Here is a 19263-nt window from a genome sequence, read left to right as displayed (position 1 = left end):
TGAAAAAGGCCCGCCGCCCCCGCCCTCACCCCGCCCGCGCCCACCCGCCTTACACCGCGCCTGCGCGCCCACGAGAGACCCTCAGCGCGCCTGCGCGCGGCTCCAGGAAAGCGGACAGCAGGTGGGCGTGGCGAGAGGGACACGCCTCTCGGGCGGCAGGGCGGGGCGGGGCGGGGAGCCGCAGTAAGGGCGGCGGGGGGCAGGGCGGGGCCGTGACTGGGCCGCGCCGGGGCGGAGGCCGGAGGAGCGGCGGGGTCTCAGGATGGTGTTTGAATCGCTGGTGGTGGACGTCCTGAACCGCTTCCTCGGAGACTACGTGGTGAACCTAGACAGCTCCCAGCTGAAGTTGGGCATCTGGGGAGGTACGAGCCGCCGCGCTCGGGAGAGAGTCGGGCGGCGTGCCCTGCTCGGGCCGTGCGGAGTCGCGCTGCGCCGCGCCGCGCTCCGCCGTCCCCACGACCTGCTCGGGCTTTAGCGTGCGGAACGATCGCCGAGGAGCAGGGGCGGTTCGGCAGGGACGCGGTTCGGCGGGGGGGCGCCGCACGGGCGGCAGGGAGAGGCGCCCGGTGGGGAGCGGCCCCGGCTGTACGCGCCCGCGCCACGTCCTCGTCTCTGCCATGCCTGCGGGGAAGCCTTCCCGGCGGAAACCCGCCGCACGCCGGTTCCATCGATCTGCTCCCGTCCGGGAGTAAGAAACTAAAAGTAACCGGGGTCGGTCTCGGTCGCGTTTTCATATCGGCAGTGCGATGGTGGAGGTGCAGGCGCAGGCAGCACTTCGCGATAGCTGCCGTGGTGCGGGAGTCCGGGGCAGCGGCCGCGCTCCATTGCTTGCGCCGAGGCGTCGGAACAGCGGCGTGTCCCGGGCGGTGCTCCGCCTGCAGTTTGCTGTGACAAGGCAGCGGTGGCAGCCTCTATGTGTTGTGAAAAATAAGCGTGAAAGAAGAAGACACCCACGCATAACAGGTGCGTGTGCAGGCACTCCTGAGTCAGCTGTGAATATGCATTCCGGGTGTCTGCAACACCAGCAAAAGCAAGTGGAGGTAAAGTTTTTTTAAAACGTTTGCTGGTATGAAGCACCCCAGTCTGTTCCTTGCCTATTAATTCCATTATTAGGCCTTCACATACGTAGGTCAGATTCTGGAGGCTTCTCCTGAAGCTCCTTCAGGCTTTCTCCTGAAGACGCAAAAAGTCTTGGACGTTTTTGTTTCGCTCTTCTGTTATCTGGAATGGTGTTTTTTTTTTTATTTGGTTTCCTCTCTGCAGTGATATGCCATCAGCTATTCAAGTCTTGATAGGATCTCCATGAACTTCAGACTCTGTATGGAACCTTAAAACTGCACCAGCACACAGAGAAAGTCAGTCTGTGGCATTAAGGATGAATGTTGTATGCTCGTTGATTGCGCTTTCTTTGAAAGAACTGAATTATTGCATGTTTTGGCAGAAGTGAGTCACACTGTATGTGAAACAAAGTTATTCAGTTATCACAGTTTCTATTCATGGAAGGCAGGAAAAGTATTCATTGTAAAATACAGGATATTCTGTACAAATTCTGGGCTATGCTTATGTGTCACAAACAAAACTTGTTTTTCCAGCCCCATATATGAGTGGTGGTTTGTCCTGACAGCTCATGCGTCTGTGGGGCAGCTCTTAGCAGATTAGGTGCATATTATACACAGTTTGTATACTAGCTGCGTGTAGGAATAGCTATGTGATTACCTCTTGATCTGAGATGCCTAGAGAACTGCTGTGTAACATCTTTGAATGGTCGTGTGAAGAATGTTATTTTTTTGTGTTCTACCAGGGATGAAGTCTGATGCACGTGCAACTTCCATTGTGCTTAGTGGTGTTTTGTTCTGCATTATCTTTTTCACTCCAGAGAGCTTGGAGGACCAAGAAAGTACATTCTTCCAACTAAAAGGCAGTAGCTATTAGTAGGGGTAGCAGAATTTTACTTTTTTTTTTACTGTCCCTGTTCCTTATACATACATATATATATATATATATATATATATATATACGTATATATAGTTCCTTATGAAGTTTACTGTTACTTTCACTGTGTTTCTTATAACTGAAGTTGTGGAACTAGATTTTATTATTATTATTATTATTTTAATAGAAAAAATAGCACTTTTTTTTTTTTCTTTAAATTTTGTATTAGGTTAGTACGTTTGCAGATTTTTCTACTTGCTGTGAAAGTGCCTTACTTCCCACTTGCTGTATGAACCGTGTACCGTCTGGATGCCATGGCACTGCATGTGTTTTTTTATTAAATCTTAAAAGGTCTGTATATTGTCAGGACTGTTGGATGAAATACCCAATCATAAATACCTTCCCCTTCAGATGTTGTGTTGAAGGAATTACGTCACTGTGTATTTTATAGCTAGCTTGTTAACATTAAGACTGGTAACATTGTGTTGGTAGGCTCTGAACATGTACAAACAGTTCCCTCCGTATTTTGGGAATTTGGGAGCTTTATTCATGACCTTTTGGAACGTGCTTATCATTCATTTTAAATTTGCATAATGAGAGAAGTCAGGATGTCATATGAAAATCACTGAAGTTCAATTTGTATCAAAAAGTTGTATGATGACACTGCTTCTACCAATGCACATGTACACAATAATAAATAGAAATGCTTTAAAATGTTTTCTTTTGCTCATCAAAAAACTCATATTGAAGAGTAAAAATCCCAACTATCTAAGAAACATAAGGTGAGATGTCCAGAAGCAGGCTCACAGCTGAAAGAGTTGCAAGACTTCAGTGACCTGAAATATAGAAGGAAATTCAGGAAGGAGGTTGAAGGACTGTATAAGTTAAAAAGGCTAATTGAATGTGTAAGGCCAACACTGGAATGGCTCAGAAAAAAAATATTATGAGAAAAGCCCTTTTATCCCTTGAGAAAAGATTTCCTTAAGAACAACTGAATAAAGTGTTGCTTACCATGCTTGGCAGCCACCAAGGAATGCTATTTAATGAATAGTTCTGGGAAAGCTGGCGATGTAAAACTTGTCTTGTCCTGGCCTTCATTTAGAAAGTGGCACTTAGGCAAGTTATTGCATGTTAATACAGTTTTCTAAGAAGAACAGGTTAGATATCTAGTTAGGTTTTTTAAGTGGTTCACAGTTCATGAAGTTATACTTTAATTCCTGAAGGAATTACTGAAGTCATTTGATATGTTGCTTTTTGTCTTGAGGAAGGTTTTCACTTGAGAAAGTGAAAAACTGTTGAACTTTCCAACCACTATGAGAGACCAAACAGTTGTTACACTGAAGTTCATTGAGCTACTTGTTCTTTTGGTTGGGCCTAAGGAATCTTATTAAATGTTTTGATTGCATTTCAAAACTCCCTTTTGACTTGGGCACACCTACTTATTAGCTAATGTCTCAAGCATATCTTACTTAACTTGTTATTTGAATACCTGGTGTTTCTGTCTGGGACAGATGCATCAGCCTTCTGATGGAGGCAGATATCTGACACAAGTTTAAATCTACATTTTCTGTCATGTGTATTAGTGTAATAAATATGTACTGCTTTCATATACCATGCAGCAGGTGTGGTTTCTGCATTGTAGTAAAGTCATTTGGACTGGATGGGGGATACATCAGTAGTTTCTTCTGCCTTTTGTGATCTGTTTTACAAGAGATGTCAATATAGAAGGTGTCTGGCAGACACTCGAACCCTCAAAGACTTCCAGCTTCTATCTGGAAGGTATGCTTAAGTACAACTAAGTAGTGGCACAAATACAAGTGGGAAATGACTGGCAAGGCAGCTGTTGGTAGGAAGTGATCAAAGGGTTTCATAAGCTATGATCCTATCAGTAATGGGATAGTCTTGGAAAAAGCAGAAATCCTATTAAAGTGTGGGGAGCACAGTTTGATACAGATCAGATATCAGCAGAGATATTTTAAGTTCCTGATGTCTGTCATGTTTGATATCTCTTCCCTTCGTCTGTCTCACGTCTGTCCCTTCTTATTTACAAGGGCAGTATTGAAGTTAGAGTTCATAGGTTAAATGAGCAGGACTTCTATGAAGATCAGTTTCCTTCTCCTGCCTAGCTGTTGTTGAGATAGATAACAAAATTTCAGTTATGCCTCTCGGTGAAATGCTTTACCAAATATTATGCTGATGTTTGAGTGTCTGAAATTAAAACATAAACCTTCATTTTTATTATTATTATTAATTAAATTAATTAAAGTATTTTAACAAATGTTTGATTCTGTTTAATCAGTTGCAATGTCCAGAGATCAGTGAAGCTAAGAATTTTCTTGTTTTATAGGCCCAGTAAATTGTAAACTATAGGTATTTGTGAATGTTTTAGCTTGCATTATTGTTTTGGTTGTAATCCTGTGCATTTAACCATAGGTATTTATACAACACTAACTTATCTGTATTTACAGTTTTACAGGTTGCTTAGTTAGCAAGTTTTTAACCGTTCTTTTTATCTGGATGTATTATTATGTTCAATGCAATGAAACAGCCAACTGCTTCTCATTGGGAAACGGATCAAATCCAAAACCACCCAAAGCAAGCCCTAAATCTTGAGGTGTTTTGGAATCTTATGAATTAAAATCTGTTGGCTGTACTCCAGGACACTGAAATTCAATAACTATGTTATGTCCCACACCAAAGTTTTATTTTATCTTTCTCGGCTTATGTTTCTGAGAGTAGCTTTAAATATATGTGTAATTACGATGTCCGAATACCGTCCACTTGCATTCATGTTCTCTCCCAAGTGTAACAGCGGACTGCCATAAGGAATACTGGTATGATTAGTTACTATGTTTCAACTCATGAGTGCTGAAATTGGGAACCAGATCAGGTCTGGCACCTGGGAAATAGTTCAGGTTTACTTTGTATCTTCTTCACACTGTCAAGTGCAGAAGTAAATGTTGCCAATATGTACAAAACAGGGTGCTTCAGTAGCCGTTTGCATGCTTCTGTAGTTAGCTTGGTCCGTTCACACCCTCAATCGATTTTTTTTTTTTTTTTAAAGTTGTGATATTTCAGTAAACGTTTAGTAAATTCACATTAAAATGAAATTATCACAGTTTTACTAATTTATCCTAATTACTTATACTAAAGCATTAAAACTTAAGAATCATACATACAGGGAAAAACAGTGAAGAAGAATAATTTACCTGGCTTCCCCATCCCAACTCTTTGTTTGGAGCTGTTAAATTTTTTTTGAAGCAGTATTGATGCTGTTTTTATTCCCTGCCAGTATGATGGGCTCAGGCAAAATGATCCATAGCTTGCCTTGTGAAAAAGTATTCTTTAAGAGCTCGGGATGATAATCCTTGCATGCTTTGCAATGGTTTGTATTTAGAAACATTAGGGCTTTTCGTTATTGCAGCTTACCGTAATGTGTCTCAGCTGAAAATGCACAATGTACCAAAGCTGTTCATAAAGACAATGTAATGCTTACTTTGCTCTCAGTGAAAGTGAAAGAAATGAAAGCCATTTAAACTATTTCATGTGTCATGTAGTCTTAGAGATGGCTGATAGACTTGCCTCAACTGGGAGGCAAAAATCTAAGCTGCAGTAATTAGATCACAAACACAAACCTGTACCAGTAGCATTACTTACCATGAATCAGTAAAGCCTTCATGGAGAAGAAATATGCATGTTTTGGTTTTGTTTTGTTTCCACTTATGAAATGAAACTTCTGTTACTGAGTGTTAAAATGCTCTGTGCAGTGTGAGTATTGATAGGAAATAGATTTAGTGTAGAACTGACCCTTCTAATAAATAAAAGCGACTCCTTGTCATTTCCTGCAAAGACTAAAAAGCTGTCATAGCTACTACATAGGCTGTGGAGTACCATTGGAAATGCTTCCTTTCTTCTCCTTTTTTTTTTTTTTTTTCCCCTCCTCTTTTTAGATGCTCGGGCCACTATCTTTGAATTGTAAGGTATAAAAGTAGAGCCTGCAGCTCAAAACCATCTTTCTGCATAAAGTATCTCTTTTGATAGGCTGATAGTACCATGTATCAAATGTATAAAATTCTGCCAAAGAATGCTATGTATAGATTACTCTGATGACCACATTAAATAATTAGAAACTTAGTATTTTGTAAGCACCATAGTATGCTTCAAGTTCACTTGAAAATCTGTACAACAGCAATTCAGTGACTGGAACCAACTCCAAGGAGTGCAATTCTGATATCGTTTCCCCAAATTGGCTCTACCCTGAGTACTGTCCAAAGCCATCATCACCATCTAACTGCAAGAATACTTACTGTAGTTGGAGGCCCAGTCTCCTGATGTGTTTGGCCACTTTTAACTTGGGTGTCCAAAAGGAAAATATTACTGGGTCAATCAAATCTTACTTGCTATCTCAGGCTGTGTTCCCTTCTGGGTTTGTAATTTACTTCCTGTTTTCTGAATCTCATTCATGCCTCTGTTTGGTAATATCAAGTGTCTGTTCCATGTGCAAGTGTTAAGAATATGCAACTAATTCAAAGATAGCAGTAGCAAATGTTCCCTCTTCTCAGAGAATTTGCAGATGTTTCTTCAAACTATGTGTGCTTTCAAAAGATGAATTTCGTGCATCTTTCTGATGTTCTTCTATGATGTCAAGTGTCTGACACTGAGCATGTTGTAAAAACATATTCTGCAATTAGAATTTTCTGTATTTACAGGATACTGAAGTTATTCTTGTCTTATGACATTCAAAAATTGGGTGTACTGCAGTGCTTCCTGTGAACTGTCATAAAGCTTAAAAGCAACTTGCAAATCTCAGATCTTCTCAGGGAGAAAAGATTCAGAGTAAAGCTAAAGCTGTAACATGGCTTTCCACAAGCCTGAGAAGCAGATGGTCGAAGAAAAAGAAGCAAACTTTTAATTTCAGATATGTCCTTATGAAATTCAACCATCATAAAATCAAGGCTGAAAAAAACCTCTAGGATCATCTCCATTGATTTACTTTGAGTAATCTTGGGTTCTTTTCCATGGAGGATCCACAAGCAAATCTCAGAGAAAGATTGTTTCGTAATGGAAACGGGCAGTGTATTCTTAATAATATTTTGTGAATATTTGAGATGTGGGTTATGGATGCCTTCATGGATAAAACTTGTTAAATGTGCACTGTTACTACTTTGCTTACTGTAGTTTTACTTATTGACTTTTTTTGATTTTAGGAGCTGTAGCGCTGAAAAATCTTGAAATAAAAGAAAATGCACTGGTAAGACAATGAAAGCAAAGACACAAACTTGCAAAAAAAATTATTATAGGACACTTTTTGGTTGATTTTTTTTCTGGTTTGTATTATAGGATGTACAGCAACTTATATGAAAACTCGCTTTTTTTTATTTTTATTTTTATTTTTTTTTTTGTACTTATCTTGTGAGTTTGAGATTAAGTTGAAGATGAACCTATATACTTACTGGCTTCAATTCAGATATTTGCAAAGAGAAAACTCATGTAGGAATGGATTTAAATAAATAAATAAGAATACTGGAAGCTGTATTTTTTTCTGTAGCATATGGGGTAGAAATTTGCTGTGGGGAGTGTGCATGGCTTAACAGTCTAAATCAGAAGCTCATTGTTTGTGCATTCTGTTATATTTAGTACCTTGGCTTTATTTATTTATTTGGTGTGTGGTGTTTTTTTTTTTTTCCTCTTCAGTGGTTAAGTGATGTATTTGTTGTTAAGTTTATTTTTGTCTCATAGTCCTACTTGACAAGGTTTCACAAGTTGCTGAAATATTCTAAAATACTTTGTTTCAGAGTCAACTGGATGTGCCATTTAAAGTTAAAGCAGGACATATTGGTAAGTTACATTTTGTAATGCATTCCTGCTGGAGTCACTAAAAAATACTTTTCCTTGCAAGCGTCTTTAGACATTGTAAGCAAGTAGTTTTCTTGATTTTTCATAGTTTGAACATTCTGGGTTTGTTTTTTTTGTTGTTGTTGTTCTGAAAAACAAACCAACAAACATAAAACCCCACAACCCTGTTTTATTAAAGACCTTGAAATGAGCTGAAATGTGAAGTTAAAACGTGTGGAATCTTGTTTATTCATATCAACATTAATGAAAAAAGAACACAGTGTAGCAAATGAACAGTTGAGTAGAACTAGGTCTCATCTGTTGTTTCAGCAAGATTAATCTTTGATTTCGCCACCTCCTTCCCTTTGTCTTTTCCCTTTTATGAAATATTTTCTCACCGCTAGTTGACTGCATTTTAAAAGTTAATCATTTTTTAAAGTGAACTAAGCTTGAAGCCATACTGTTTCCCATAGACTTCCTCTGGAAATTATTTTTGTGTGTGGCCAGCTTCATACTTTATTAAAAATGACACATATATGAAGAATGAGGGATGCTGTAATGTCAGGATCATCATGCTTACACACATGTATTCATACTTAAGAGTGTCTTCCATGGAAAAAGAAAAATATGTATGTTTTAAAAATTCTGGTTTTGGCAATGTTTTGCTGACAGGTAATGTATGAGTTGTCTTCTTTTGTGCATGTGAGGGTGCTGTAGTGGATTTGGAATAAGGGGCAGTCTGTTGTGAAGAGTGAATATAATTCAGGGGAGTAAGGAGAGGGACTTCAGACTTAAGTGCTTGGCTCATGCAGAAAACTTGCTGAATGTTCATCTGCGTGCTACTTAAGACAGACAATCCAAAGGAAATCCACCTCAGATACACTGTTTTTTATGTTCTATACAGTAATTGTTCAGAGCTTTTGCAGTTAATGTCAGTTATCTTTTTAATAATTTCTTTCTAGTCAGCTGTATTTGACTGTATAGCTCATTTTTTTTCTTTTGTGTTTGTAGGTCAACTTAACCTACAGATTCCATGGCAAAACCTTTATACTCAACCTGTTGAGGCAGTTCTTGATGGAGTTTATTTGCTTATTGTGCCCACAGCCAGTAAGTTGATATAGAGAAGAAAATGTAAAAATGTGTGGATGGGATTTCAGAAGTCTCTGTAGTTGGTTGATATTGACTTCATAAGCTTTATTTCTGCTAGATACTCCTACCAAATCAAACTAGGTAAATGTCGGCGGAGTGTTCTTCGGTAGTTTAGATTCAGTCAAATAACTTTTTGTTGTGGTAGAGTTATTAGCAAAATATGAGAAAAATTGCTTTTGTCAAAGTATCCAAAAACATAGTTTTTTGTATCTCACCTGTCAATATTGTGCATTTAGGCATAAAATATGATGCTGAAAAAGAGGCCAAGCAGCTCATGGAGGCAAGGCAAAGGGAATTGCAAAGGATAGAGGAAGCAAAGCAGAAAATAGCTGAGCAAGGTAAGAGTGAGAACACCTAATTAAAGTATAGCTATTTTTATTTTTTAATTAAAAAATGCATTGAATTTCTCAATATTCTAGATATTTTGTTTTGTCCTGATATTTAACCTGCAGTTAGAGATCTTTATTTTCATATAGAGAGGTATGTGCCTGCAGGTTTGTCCTAGGTAGTATTTAACTTAGCTGTTGGACATTTTGTTGAAATAGTGTTCATCTTTGGAAAGCAGATACTGTCTTGAAATCTGAGTGTGTAGGTGGCATCAATACTGCAAAATTTTCATCCTGGAGATATGAGATGGTTGTCATCTCGTACTTACATGCTTTTGAATCACCTGCATCATATCATATGCTGAAACTTTGTAGGCTGAGGAAATAAATGTTACAGGTCATACTGAGAGAGAATGTTATTAAGAAATGAGAGAACAGAGTAATAGAAAATTTAGGCATCTGTCAAATGAATCCTTCTTTTTATTCTGGTTCAGATCTAAACATTCTTAAATGTGAACAGAATATTAAATTCTTTTTTTTTTTTTTTTTTTTAAACTTAGATCAAGTGAAAGAAGAGAAACAAGACACTTTTGTAGAAAAACTAGTCACTCAGGTCATCAAAAATCTTCAAGTGAAAATTTCCAACATCCACATTCGCTATGAGGATGATGTAAGAGATTTTTGTCTATCATAAGATAAGGGGATGTGAAAAAGTGTATTAAATAAGGAACTTGCATGATTTTTTTTCCCCTGTTATTTTGTATGTTGGCAGAATGCTATTAAAGGTTTTAAAGTTTCATGCTCTTAAAGTAAAAAATGAAAACTGATAAAAAACTTGTACCAAAGCATGAAGATATATGTATGTATATTTACTGTTGTCTGTTTATTTCTAAGTCTAAATGTTAAGCACAAGATAATCTTCTTTTGGTATTTCCCTCGCTTTTTTAGATCACAAATCGAAGTAACCCCTTGTCATTTGGGATTTCACTTCAGAACCTAAGTTTGCAGGTAATTTTATTCTTCATCTGAAAACCATGTGACACATACGTTAAGGTGACATATATGATATAGGTTATGTTGGTTTATAAGTTAAGTTTTTCTATCTGGTAACATACTGTCTAATGGAAGAATTCTTCTAATCATGGGCTAAGCACAATGGTACTTGTTTTTCAAAACTATTTGGTTTATCAAATCAAGCACAAATATTGGAGTGGGGATATTGCCATTAAAGATAAAATGCTGCCTTTTAAAAAGATCTCTGAGAGGAAATTTTTATTCTGTCTTTGCAATTTGTTGTTGCAAGGAACTAGTCTTTCATAAATACCTGCTATTCATAATCTATGAGTGTTTTATTGAAACTGACATGAGACCCATTTGCAAAGAAGGAAATGAAAAGAAAAAAAAAAAGAGTGATGTCTTGTTTCAAATCGTAGTTGAGTTTTTTAATCTACAAGCTTCAGTTTTTGGTATGGATATTAGTTATTTTGGACTGTATACATTCACTCTGGAAGTGCAGCTAGTAGAAGCAATATACTGAATAGCTCTGATTTTGTAGCTTTTACTGTATAACTAATAATCATAAAGAAATGGTATTTAAGTACCATTTTACTTTCTTGAATTAATTAGTCATTGATTCTTTTTTTTCTAGCAGATTCAAGAAACAGAAATAGCTCTTTTCCAACCTTTTCCCACAAACAATTTTGTATAATGAACCAAAACTGGTAATCTTACTATATCACTTTTGCAGTGCTTATCATATCGGTCTTAAGAGTGAATAGTAGCAGATAGAAATTCTGTTGGGCTTCAACTAAGCTGCTATTTCTGGAATAACAGAATAATTCCAGTCCCTTTTTTTCTCCTTTGAAAATGCTTCCCTATAAATAATACTAAAGGAAAACTGCTTGCAAAACTGGAATCTTTAGGTTCCTGTGTACAGCGTGCCAATCACTGCATATATACATATATGTGTTTTCTCAGTAAGGAAGTCCAATGAAGTTTCTGATTAAGAAAGTCACGGCTTGATAGTCCAAAATCGGAAGATAGTGTCGCTCCAATTGCAGAGTGTTTAATTATGATGATCGTCCTGTTTGTTCTATTTGTTCCAGTGATGATAAAATGCTGGTATTGAGTAAAAAGCAGAAAAACTATCATTACTTTTCATTTCAGACCTCAGACAAGAATTGGAATCCATGTTTACATGATGAATCTGCCAAGTTGTTCTATAAGGTACAGTATAATCTGAATGCCAAAGAAAGAACTAGGTGAGGTACAAACTAGCTACGAACTTGAATTTCTTCTACAGTAAGAAGATAAACTGCATAGACTTTGAAATACAAAAATGTGCAGTGTGCACTGAATGGTCTGAATATTCTTGTTAATCCAGACTTTGTGAAATACAAATTACATTTAAAACTTTTAGATTTATTAATATTTATATTCTGTTGTTTTTTCAGCTTGTACGACTGGATAACCTTTTTGCTTACTGGAATGTGAAATCTGAGATGTTCTATCATTATGGGTATAATGAATCGCTGGTAAGTAAAGAATGAATGTCTGCTACTGTAGTTTCATACTGTGAAGAACTGAGCACGTTTCCTTTTCTGTTCTGTTCTCATTTATGCCAATATCTTCAAGAAATATCTTGATAGTAAATGAAGCATCAGGGAAAATACTGAGCTTTATGCTTTTTATGTGATGAAAATCCAACAGTCATCTGAGAAACTTTGGGGAAAAAAAAGTCCTTTGTTGATTAGAAAAATATTTACAATAGGGGGTATTTCACTGCTCAGTGATTTAGTAGCTAAAAACAATAGTCCTCTAATATATCAATTTAGTTATGTTTAAAAATGGATGCTTATTGCAAATTGAATTGTCTTTTGGAGGGATTATCTGAAACATATCAAACTGTCAATCGCTTTTATTTTTAAAAGTCTACAATGTAATAGAATTGTGACTTTTTAATTTTACTCCATTATAGGTTAGCTTGAAACAGGGAGTTGCCTGCCGCAATGTGATTCCAGTTGGTTATGATTTTGGTAAGTACTATGTGAAGTGTTACATACTACAGGTTGAAATAAAATAATATGCATAGTTGTTTTATTTTTAGCACTTCTCAAAGGTTGCTGCTTTTTTATTCCATGCGTTTGTTGTTCTTTTGTAGGAAGAACTGTGTCTTCATATTCTACCGTATTTGTACCCTTAAAAAGATTTTGATTACAATCAAGAGTTTTTCTAACCCAGTGACATTAATCCTCATTCACATCCATTGATAATTCTTTATTTTAAGAATCAATAATGTGTGCATCTTGTAAGTCATGTTAATCAGGGGTGGTTTGAATAATTTATGGTTTTGAGATTGCTTTGTGATTTTGAGGTAACTTACCTTATGGGAAATGTGCTTTTTTCTTTTTTCTTTTTTTTTTTTTAATTTTTCTTAGGGTGAAAACAGTACCTACATAATTCTGAAACACCAGTTTTTTGTTTTCTTTAGTGTTACCTTATCATAAGTTGCACTGCTTTCATTATTGTTTACTTTACAAACATCTCATTGGTTCCATTCAAACATGGTAGTTGTGTACTTTCCATGCTCATTTTTATTTCTCATGTGCTTCTTTAATAAGTCTTCACAAAATAGAATGGCTTTTGAAATGGCCTTATATAGAGCAAGTAGTTTACAGTAAAGAGGATTAAAAAAGGCAGCATTATTTTATTTACAGATTTTTATTTGCCTGAAGGAGGAAGCTTTTTGGACCTGTCACAATTCATCTGCTCCTCAGTACTATTTAGTTTATTCTGCTTTCTAATCTATGATTTTCAGTTGCTAGCTTGGACTCTCTTTACAAGAAAGCAAGTGTAAATATCATCTGTTATCTAATCCTTACACAGAAGTTCAAAAGGATTAAGTGGAAAATTCCAAGATTTGGGATTTACACTTTTAAAAGCCATCAGTACCCACAGAAACACAGATATTTTAAGATTTATATCATGCCAATGTTCGGTGGCATGTGAAAATTCTGACTGTTGCATAGCAGCTCTACGCTGAGACCTTGATAGGAAGGTAGTAAGTAAAAAGTTGTCTTTTGTATTTTGAACTGTAAACACAAGTGTAATACCAGCAGATAGAAAGGAGGGAAAAATAAATATATCAAACTGGATACAGGGAGAAAATGAATACAAAATTTACCACAAAATACGTAGAATAAAACAAAACTTCACAAAGAGTAATGAGCTTAAAGTGAAACCAAGTTAAATAGGTGTAAACATTGCTTTATCTTGCAAAGATGTTTTCCACACTTATGAACTTATCAGTAGATCTAGAATATTTTTTATGTAGATGATGTATCAGTATTTCTAGTAGTAAAGGAAATTTCATTTTATAGGGATGTGAACTACATGATTTCAAGTAATACTGTTGGATCATTTTCCTGAAACAGATGGAAAAACCTAATCAAGCATAGCTTCTGAAGGCTCTAGTGAATGCTTGATATTGCCAAACTGAGGAATAACATCTATTTTCTGAGCTAATTTTAATGTATGATGTGCTTTGCTTTACTTAGCATCCACATTGATTTTTTTTCCTGTGGTTACTCAGGTTTTGATTTAGAAATGTAGAATATTTATTTATTTATTTATTAGTGTGAGTGTAACTAATCAAAGAGTCTACTGTATCAGTAACATCACACACACACACACACACACACAAACAAAAAACCAACAAAGAGTTGTCCTTACTGTTACCTCTTGGGCAAATCTGTGTTAAAGTGTAGTCATTAAACCAAAATGATTTATGGCTCACATCATCAGAATAAAACTGGAAAACTGAGCATAGCTTATACTGCATTTTTTTGCTGCATTGATCAAGTTTTCATGTTCTGAATCAAGCATTTTCCAAGAAATGACCTACTGTAACTTGAGCTGATAGGTATTATGTATTATTTATGGGAATCTTAAAGAATTCATGTCCTTTTTATTTTTTTCCTTTCATCAACATCTGTGTTTCAGTATTCCGTCCAATTTCTGCTGAGGCCAAGCTTCTTATGAATCCTCGATCTGACATTGACTTCTCAACTCCAAAAATGGATCTAGATATAAATATAAAGGACATAGCTGTTGAATTCAATAAGCCACAGGTATATATCTAAATCTATCTATCTATATTTTTTTAATTACATACGGTAGTGAAAAGGTTAGTATGTAATTTTATAACAAACATAAAGTGATGTTTTGCTTTTCTTTGCTAATTATTCTGTCATTAAGGAAATATAAATGGTTTACATTGTTTGCAGAGAACCAGTTAACACTCAAGTTGGACTTTTTTTGTTTTTTGATCTTTTAGTACTTCAGTGTCATGGAACTTCTTGAATCTATTGATATGATGACTCGAAATTTGCCGTATAGGAAGTACAGGCCTGATGTTCCACTGCACAACAATGCCAAGATATGGTAGGCCTCCTCATGTTTGGAAAACAATTTGTTAGTTATTTACTCATTTGAAACATAAATCCAGGTATAATCTCTTATTTAAGAATGTTGGAACGCACTTCCTCCTAAAACTAAGTCCTCTGTGTTTTTTGTTGTTGTTGTTTGCTTTAATTTTTTTAAGATTATCATATTTAATCATTTGTTGAACCAAAGTGTAGTATTAAACAAGGGATTTCATGCTTTCACAACTAGTTATAAGTGGGTGCCTGCATAGCTTTAGTCATCTTTTCAGTAAGCCAATAGAAATGTAAGCTACACTTCATTTGTCCTTAGGTGGAAATATGTTATTTACGGCATCCTTGAAGTAAATGTTCAACGTAAGCTCCAAATGTGGTCATGGGAACATATTCGGCATCATAGGAATCAAGTGAAGAACTACAAGGAGTTGTATAGAACAAAGATAATATCAAAAAAACCTAATGAAGAAATCTTAAAATCTTTAGAGGTCAGCCAATTTCTGCTAACAGCTTCATTTTAATGTTTTTTGTTTTTTTTTTTTGAAGTAAACACGTTATGTGTTTGTAAGTACTGATTTCGAATATAACTTCAGCAACCTGACTTACAACTTCATCAATAATTTTCTTTGTGAGTAATATCAATAAACATATGAGTTCATTTTAAATTACTAATTGCACTGAAGAAAAACATAAACTGATGTACCTTTTTTCCTCCAGGTTCATTTTGCTTTTTGAACTTGAGCAAATTACTTGAGCTCTCTGAAAAGAGTAGTTTGTTGTCACTTTCTCTAAGATTGTGAGCAATGAAATCTTACCAAATCAGACTGTCCAAAAATAATTTCTCTCCTCTCTTTTAGGAGTTTGAAAAGGTCCTGGATATTTTTAACATCACACTTGCAAGGCAACAAGCAGAAGTTGAGGTAAAATTTCATCATTTAATTGAGTTGGAGAACATCAACAACATAAGATTGTGTGTATACATTAGGCAGATGCATTTTAGTTCTGGTGTTTGAATTATGCTGTATACAGTCTTTTCTTCTACTTATGTTTCACATTTGTTATTATAATACATAGTTTCAGCAGAAACGAGTTTCATATATAGTTTCTCTAGAATAACTGATGAGGGGAAATTTATTCCCACAATTCTTACAGAAGATCTGTGAAATTTGGTCAAGTGATGAAAGTTTAAGGTAAACTGAAAGTGATTATGTCCATAGGTTGGAAATTTTTGGGCTTTTATTATTTTTTTTCACTCAAACAGTCTAAACTTGATTAGTTTTGTTCTTTTCCTTCCTAGTACCCTATGAATGTAGTCTTGACACCTATATACCTAGTATGTTCACATTTTGTTACTATTTTGAAAATGTTATTTTGAATATAGCTAATGCAGAATAAAACCTAAATAGATGGTTACAATGAAGTAAAATAATGTGATTTCAGAAGTAAGAAACTTGTATAACTATGTTAATATGCTCCTTAGTTCTCAACATAGTGTCTGAACATTAATCCAGAATACTGAAGTGAAATCTGCAGTTTTTCTGAAATCTGCAAAAGGGTCTTTCTTCATTGATAATCACTGTGACTAGAAACAGAACATGAAGTTCAGAATGGTTGATAATTAAAATTCACTTATTGCAGTCATTTGTTATCACAGTAGTTGAATGAGACATTTCAAATTTCTGTTTTGTAGTGTATTTAAAGTGCAGTGTGAATGCAATTGTAGAAGTAATGATGTATTGGTAGAACAAAACAGGAACCTATAAATGTGTTTCTTTTTCCTTACAATTGTTTATACATAAATCTATATTAAGGAGCATGTATAATAATTATTCAGACTTTAACAGGGGAAGATATGGTCATGTTCCTCCTCTTCAGTTGTTTGGCTGGAGTTCTTTTCCTTAGCAGTTTTTGTTTTATTTCTCATTTAATTTTTGTCTTTTTATTATTACTATTCTTTCTTTATTTATTTTAATCTTGTGCCATGGTGTTACTTTGGTTTTATTTCTTTCCTCCTGGCACTGGTGAGGTGAGGAAGATCCTGGAGAATTTCTAGTCTTTGTTTTTCCTTTTTCCCCTCTTCAATGATTCTCTAGACCAATGCATAAGTAATTTTCTGGAGTAATTTCCAAGTACTAAATATCAGGTTACAATGATTCTAAGTTGTGTCCTACCTCTGTTGATCTGCTGGAAGCCTTTTGTGATTACTACCAGTTAATAATAATACCTCACAAAACAGTCCCAAAAAGGATACGGCACGAGTGTAGTCTATCACTAGATTTGTATTGTTGATGGGTAGCTTTAAGTCTACCAGGAACTTAAAGGAATATCCTTTAAGTGTAGGCTGAGTAAAGCTAAATAAAAAATCCTATTATTTGTTAAGCTTTCATGTTTCTTTTTTTTTTTTTCTTTCTTTTCCTCAACATATCTCAATTGAATTTCAAGGGCTTGCATTTTTTCAGACTTTGAATTCAAGCTCCCAGGAGGCTACTATTATTGACCCATTTGAACCTCTTGGAACTTTGTAGCAATAACTTTCTATCCCATACCTTCACCTAGTTTTTAATCTTCATCACTGTGCCCTGCGTAACAAAACTCAACTTCAGTAAGCCAAGCATCAACTCCAATATCAGGTATCCTGAGAAACTTTTATCCCTTCAATCTGGAGAAAATTCATAAATGATTCCCTGAACTGAGAGTAGATGCTGATACTCTTTCTCTCCCTTTCTTTTAATGAGAAAATGTACCTTCCTTTAATCAGAAAATGTACCTTGCGAAGTAATCCTTCTGTAGACTGCACTGATTTTGTATCTTTGCACAACTATAGTTTTCCTTGTTTCTGCTTATAGCCTTTCTTACGTTGGTCTATGTTGCCAGCTGCAGCTTCAGACGTGCCAAGAATGGCAGTTGTCCTCCAACTCATAATTCTTAGTGTCTTACAAACCTCTTATCTTGGAGGTTTGACAGCTCTATTTTAAAGCTTTGTCCACTTTTTTTTTCATTAAACCACTTGCTTTCTACAACTGCTTGATAATTTGACATCCTTCATAAAAAGAACATTAGATGACTTTTCAAAGTTTTTTAGCATGTGTGTTCTTTAACTGACATTCTGCATAATTTGTCTCTTACTTTAGGTATCATATTCACTAAGTATCTTTAAAATCAAGGCTTATCTTGGGTTTATGTCTGCTACAGTTGTATCAGTTATGAAAATACTTGGCTTATGTGGTCTGCTACAAGTTTGAGAAGTCCTCTGTTGTTTATGTTGCTTGATGTGCGTTTACCATCACTTACGCCAAACTTTAGGCAGTCAAATCTGGATATAGGTTTCACTTTCTCTGAGAACACAGTGTTGAAGTCATGATTGGCATCTCATGGTATGTGTCCTAGCTGTTGAAATGATGCAACTAGAAGAAAGGAAGATCTACTGTTGTAGCTCTACATATCAGATCTGGGATTGATTTCCTATTTTTCTCAAAATAATTATCTTATTACTCAAATAACATTGGATTATTATTATTATTATTATTTTTTTCCATCTCTGTTGAAATTAAAAAAAAAAAAAAAAAAAAAAAAAAGATGAATTAAAATGTGGCCTGTGCTGGTTACTTCATAGCTAATGTGTGTATTTTTAATGACTCTTTTATGCAGAGCAGAACATAAAGTTGTGGAGTGGTTCTTTGTGGCTTTTTTTATTTTTATTTTTATTTTCTTCTAGAGGAGGGAGTGAGGAGATGAGGAGTGAGAGTTGGCTGGAAAATCTACATAAAAAACCTTTATTGTCTTAAAATTGGTTAAGTTTTGCTTATTCTGTTTGTTAATAAAAGTAGTTAATTGTTAGCCAAGTGAGAAGAAAGAAACATGAAGATAATTAATATGTATTCATTTCAGGCCACTAAATCTGGGTGCAAAATATACAAACCAGGAACAAAACAAGATGATGAAAATTCTGGTGGCTGGTTTAGTTGGATATGGGGCTGGTCACGGGAAGATAAGGATGAACAGAAACAAGAAGTAAAGGCTTCAAGTATGTTCATTTATTGGTGTTTTTTCCTATTGTAGAGACTTAGTTATTAAAATAAGAGGCCCTTAAAAATGAAATTTCAGATTTTTTTTTTAATGTTTGGCATTTACATTTTCCCTTAGACTTCTTTATTTTTTTTTTCTGATGTGATTGTTAAATGCATGTTCTAGGGTATCTTACAATTCTTTCTGTAGGACTTTCTGAAGTTTATTTCTGCTTTCTTCTTTCCCAGTTCTAGCAGCTGTCTGCACAGTGTAGTGTGTATGGGGATTTGAAGAAAGTGCTAGGAAAACAGTGTCAGTTAATGGGATGTAAGCAATTTTACCTCCATTATTTTTGTAATCTTGCTTTTTCATGCAGTGCTTTAGAGTAGGACTGACTAAAATATGAAGGCATCTAGTAAATGTTCTAGAACACAGAAATTATGCCCAAAAAATATGTTTTCATTGTTAGCAAGCTAGGAAATAAAATAGTTGAGAATAAATGTATAAAATTATTTAAAAGCTCAATGTTTTTCAAATTTAAGACTTTGCTTTGACCCTTTTTTTTTTATTTTTTATTT

The 19263-nt window shown here is 35.6% G+C and overlaps 1 protein-coding gene across 5 annotated transcripts in view; it reads left to right on the top strand.

The window, feature by feature from the left end:
* The first annotated feature begins 215 nt into the window (after positions 1–215).
* VPS13A (vacuolar protein sorting 13 homolog A) overlaps positions 216–19263 on the top strand; it is a 99901-nt gene continuing 80853 nt past the window's right edge. For all 5 annotated transcript variants that reach the window (XM_052700747.1, XM_052700748.1, XM_052700745.1 and 2 more), the window contains exons 1-15: positions 216–362; positions 7140–7183; positions 7728–7770; positions 8779–8874; positions 9153–9254; positions 9803–9912; positions 10191–10250; positions 11409–11468; positions 11696–11776; positions 12220–12277; positions 14244–14371; positions 14578–14684; positions 14997–15168; positions 15538–15600; positions 18569–18704. In XM_052700747.1, the coding sequence (XP_052556707.1) occupies positions 263–362; positions 7140–7183; positions 7728–7770; positions 8779–8874; positions 9153–9254; positions 9803–9912; positions 10191–10250; positions 11409–11468; positions 11696–11776; positions 12220–12277; positions 14244–14371; positions 14578–14684; positions 14997–15168; positions 15538–15600; positions 18569–18704 (1360 nt within the window). In that variant the 5' untranslated portion in view covers positions 216–262. The remainder of the gene's footprint in view (positions 363–7139; positions 7184–7727; positions 7771–8778; positions 8875–9152; positions 9255–9802; positions 9913–10190; positions 10251–11408; positions 11469–11695; positions 11777–12219; positions 12278–14243; positions 14372–14577; positions 14685–14996; positions 15169–15537; positions 15601–18568; positions 18705–19263) is intronic.

The sequence above is a fragment of the Tympanuchus pallidicinctus genome, unplaced genomic scaffold, assembly GCF_026119805.1.
Source record: "Tympanuchus pallidicinctus isolate F22 unplaced genomic scaffold, pur_lepc_1.0 scaffold4, whole genome shotgun sequence".
Classification (NCBI taxonomy): Eukaryota; Metazoa; Chordata; class Aves; order Galliformes; family Phasianidae; genus Tympanuchus; species Tympanuchus pallidicinctus.
Note: the sequence above shows the minus strand (reverse complement) of the source record. Positions and strands in the feature narration are given on the sequence as shown.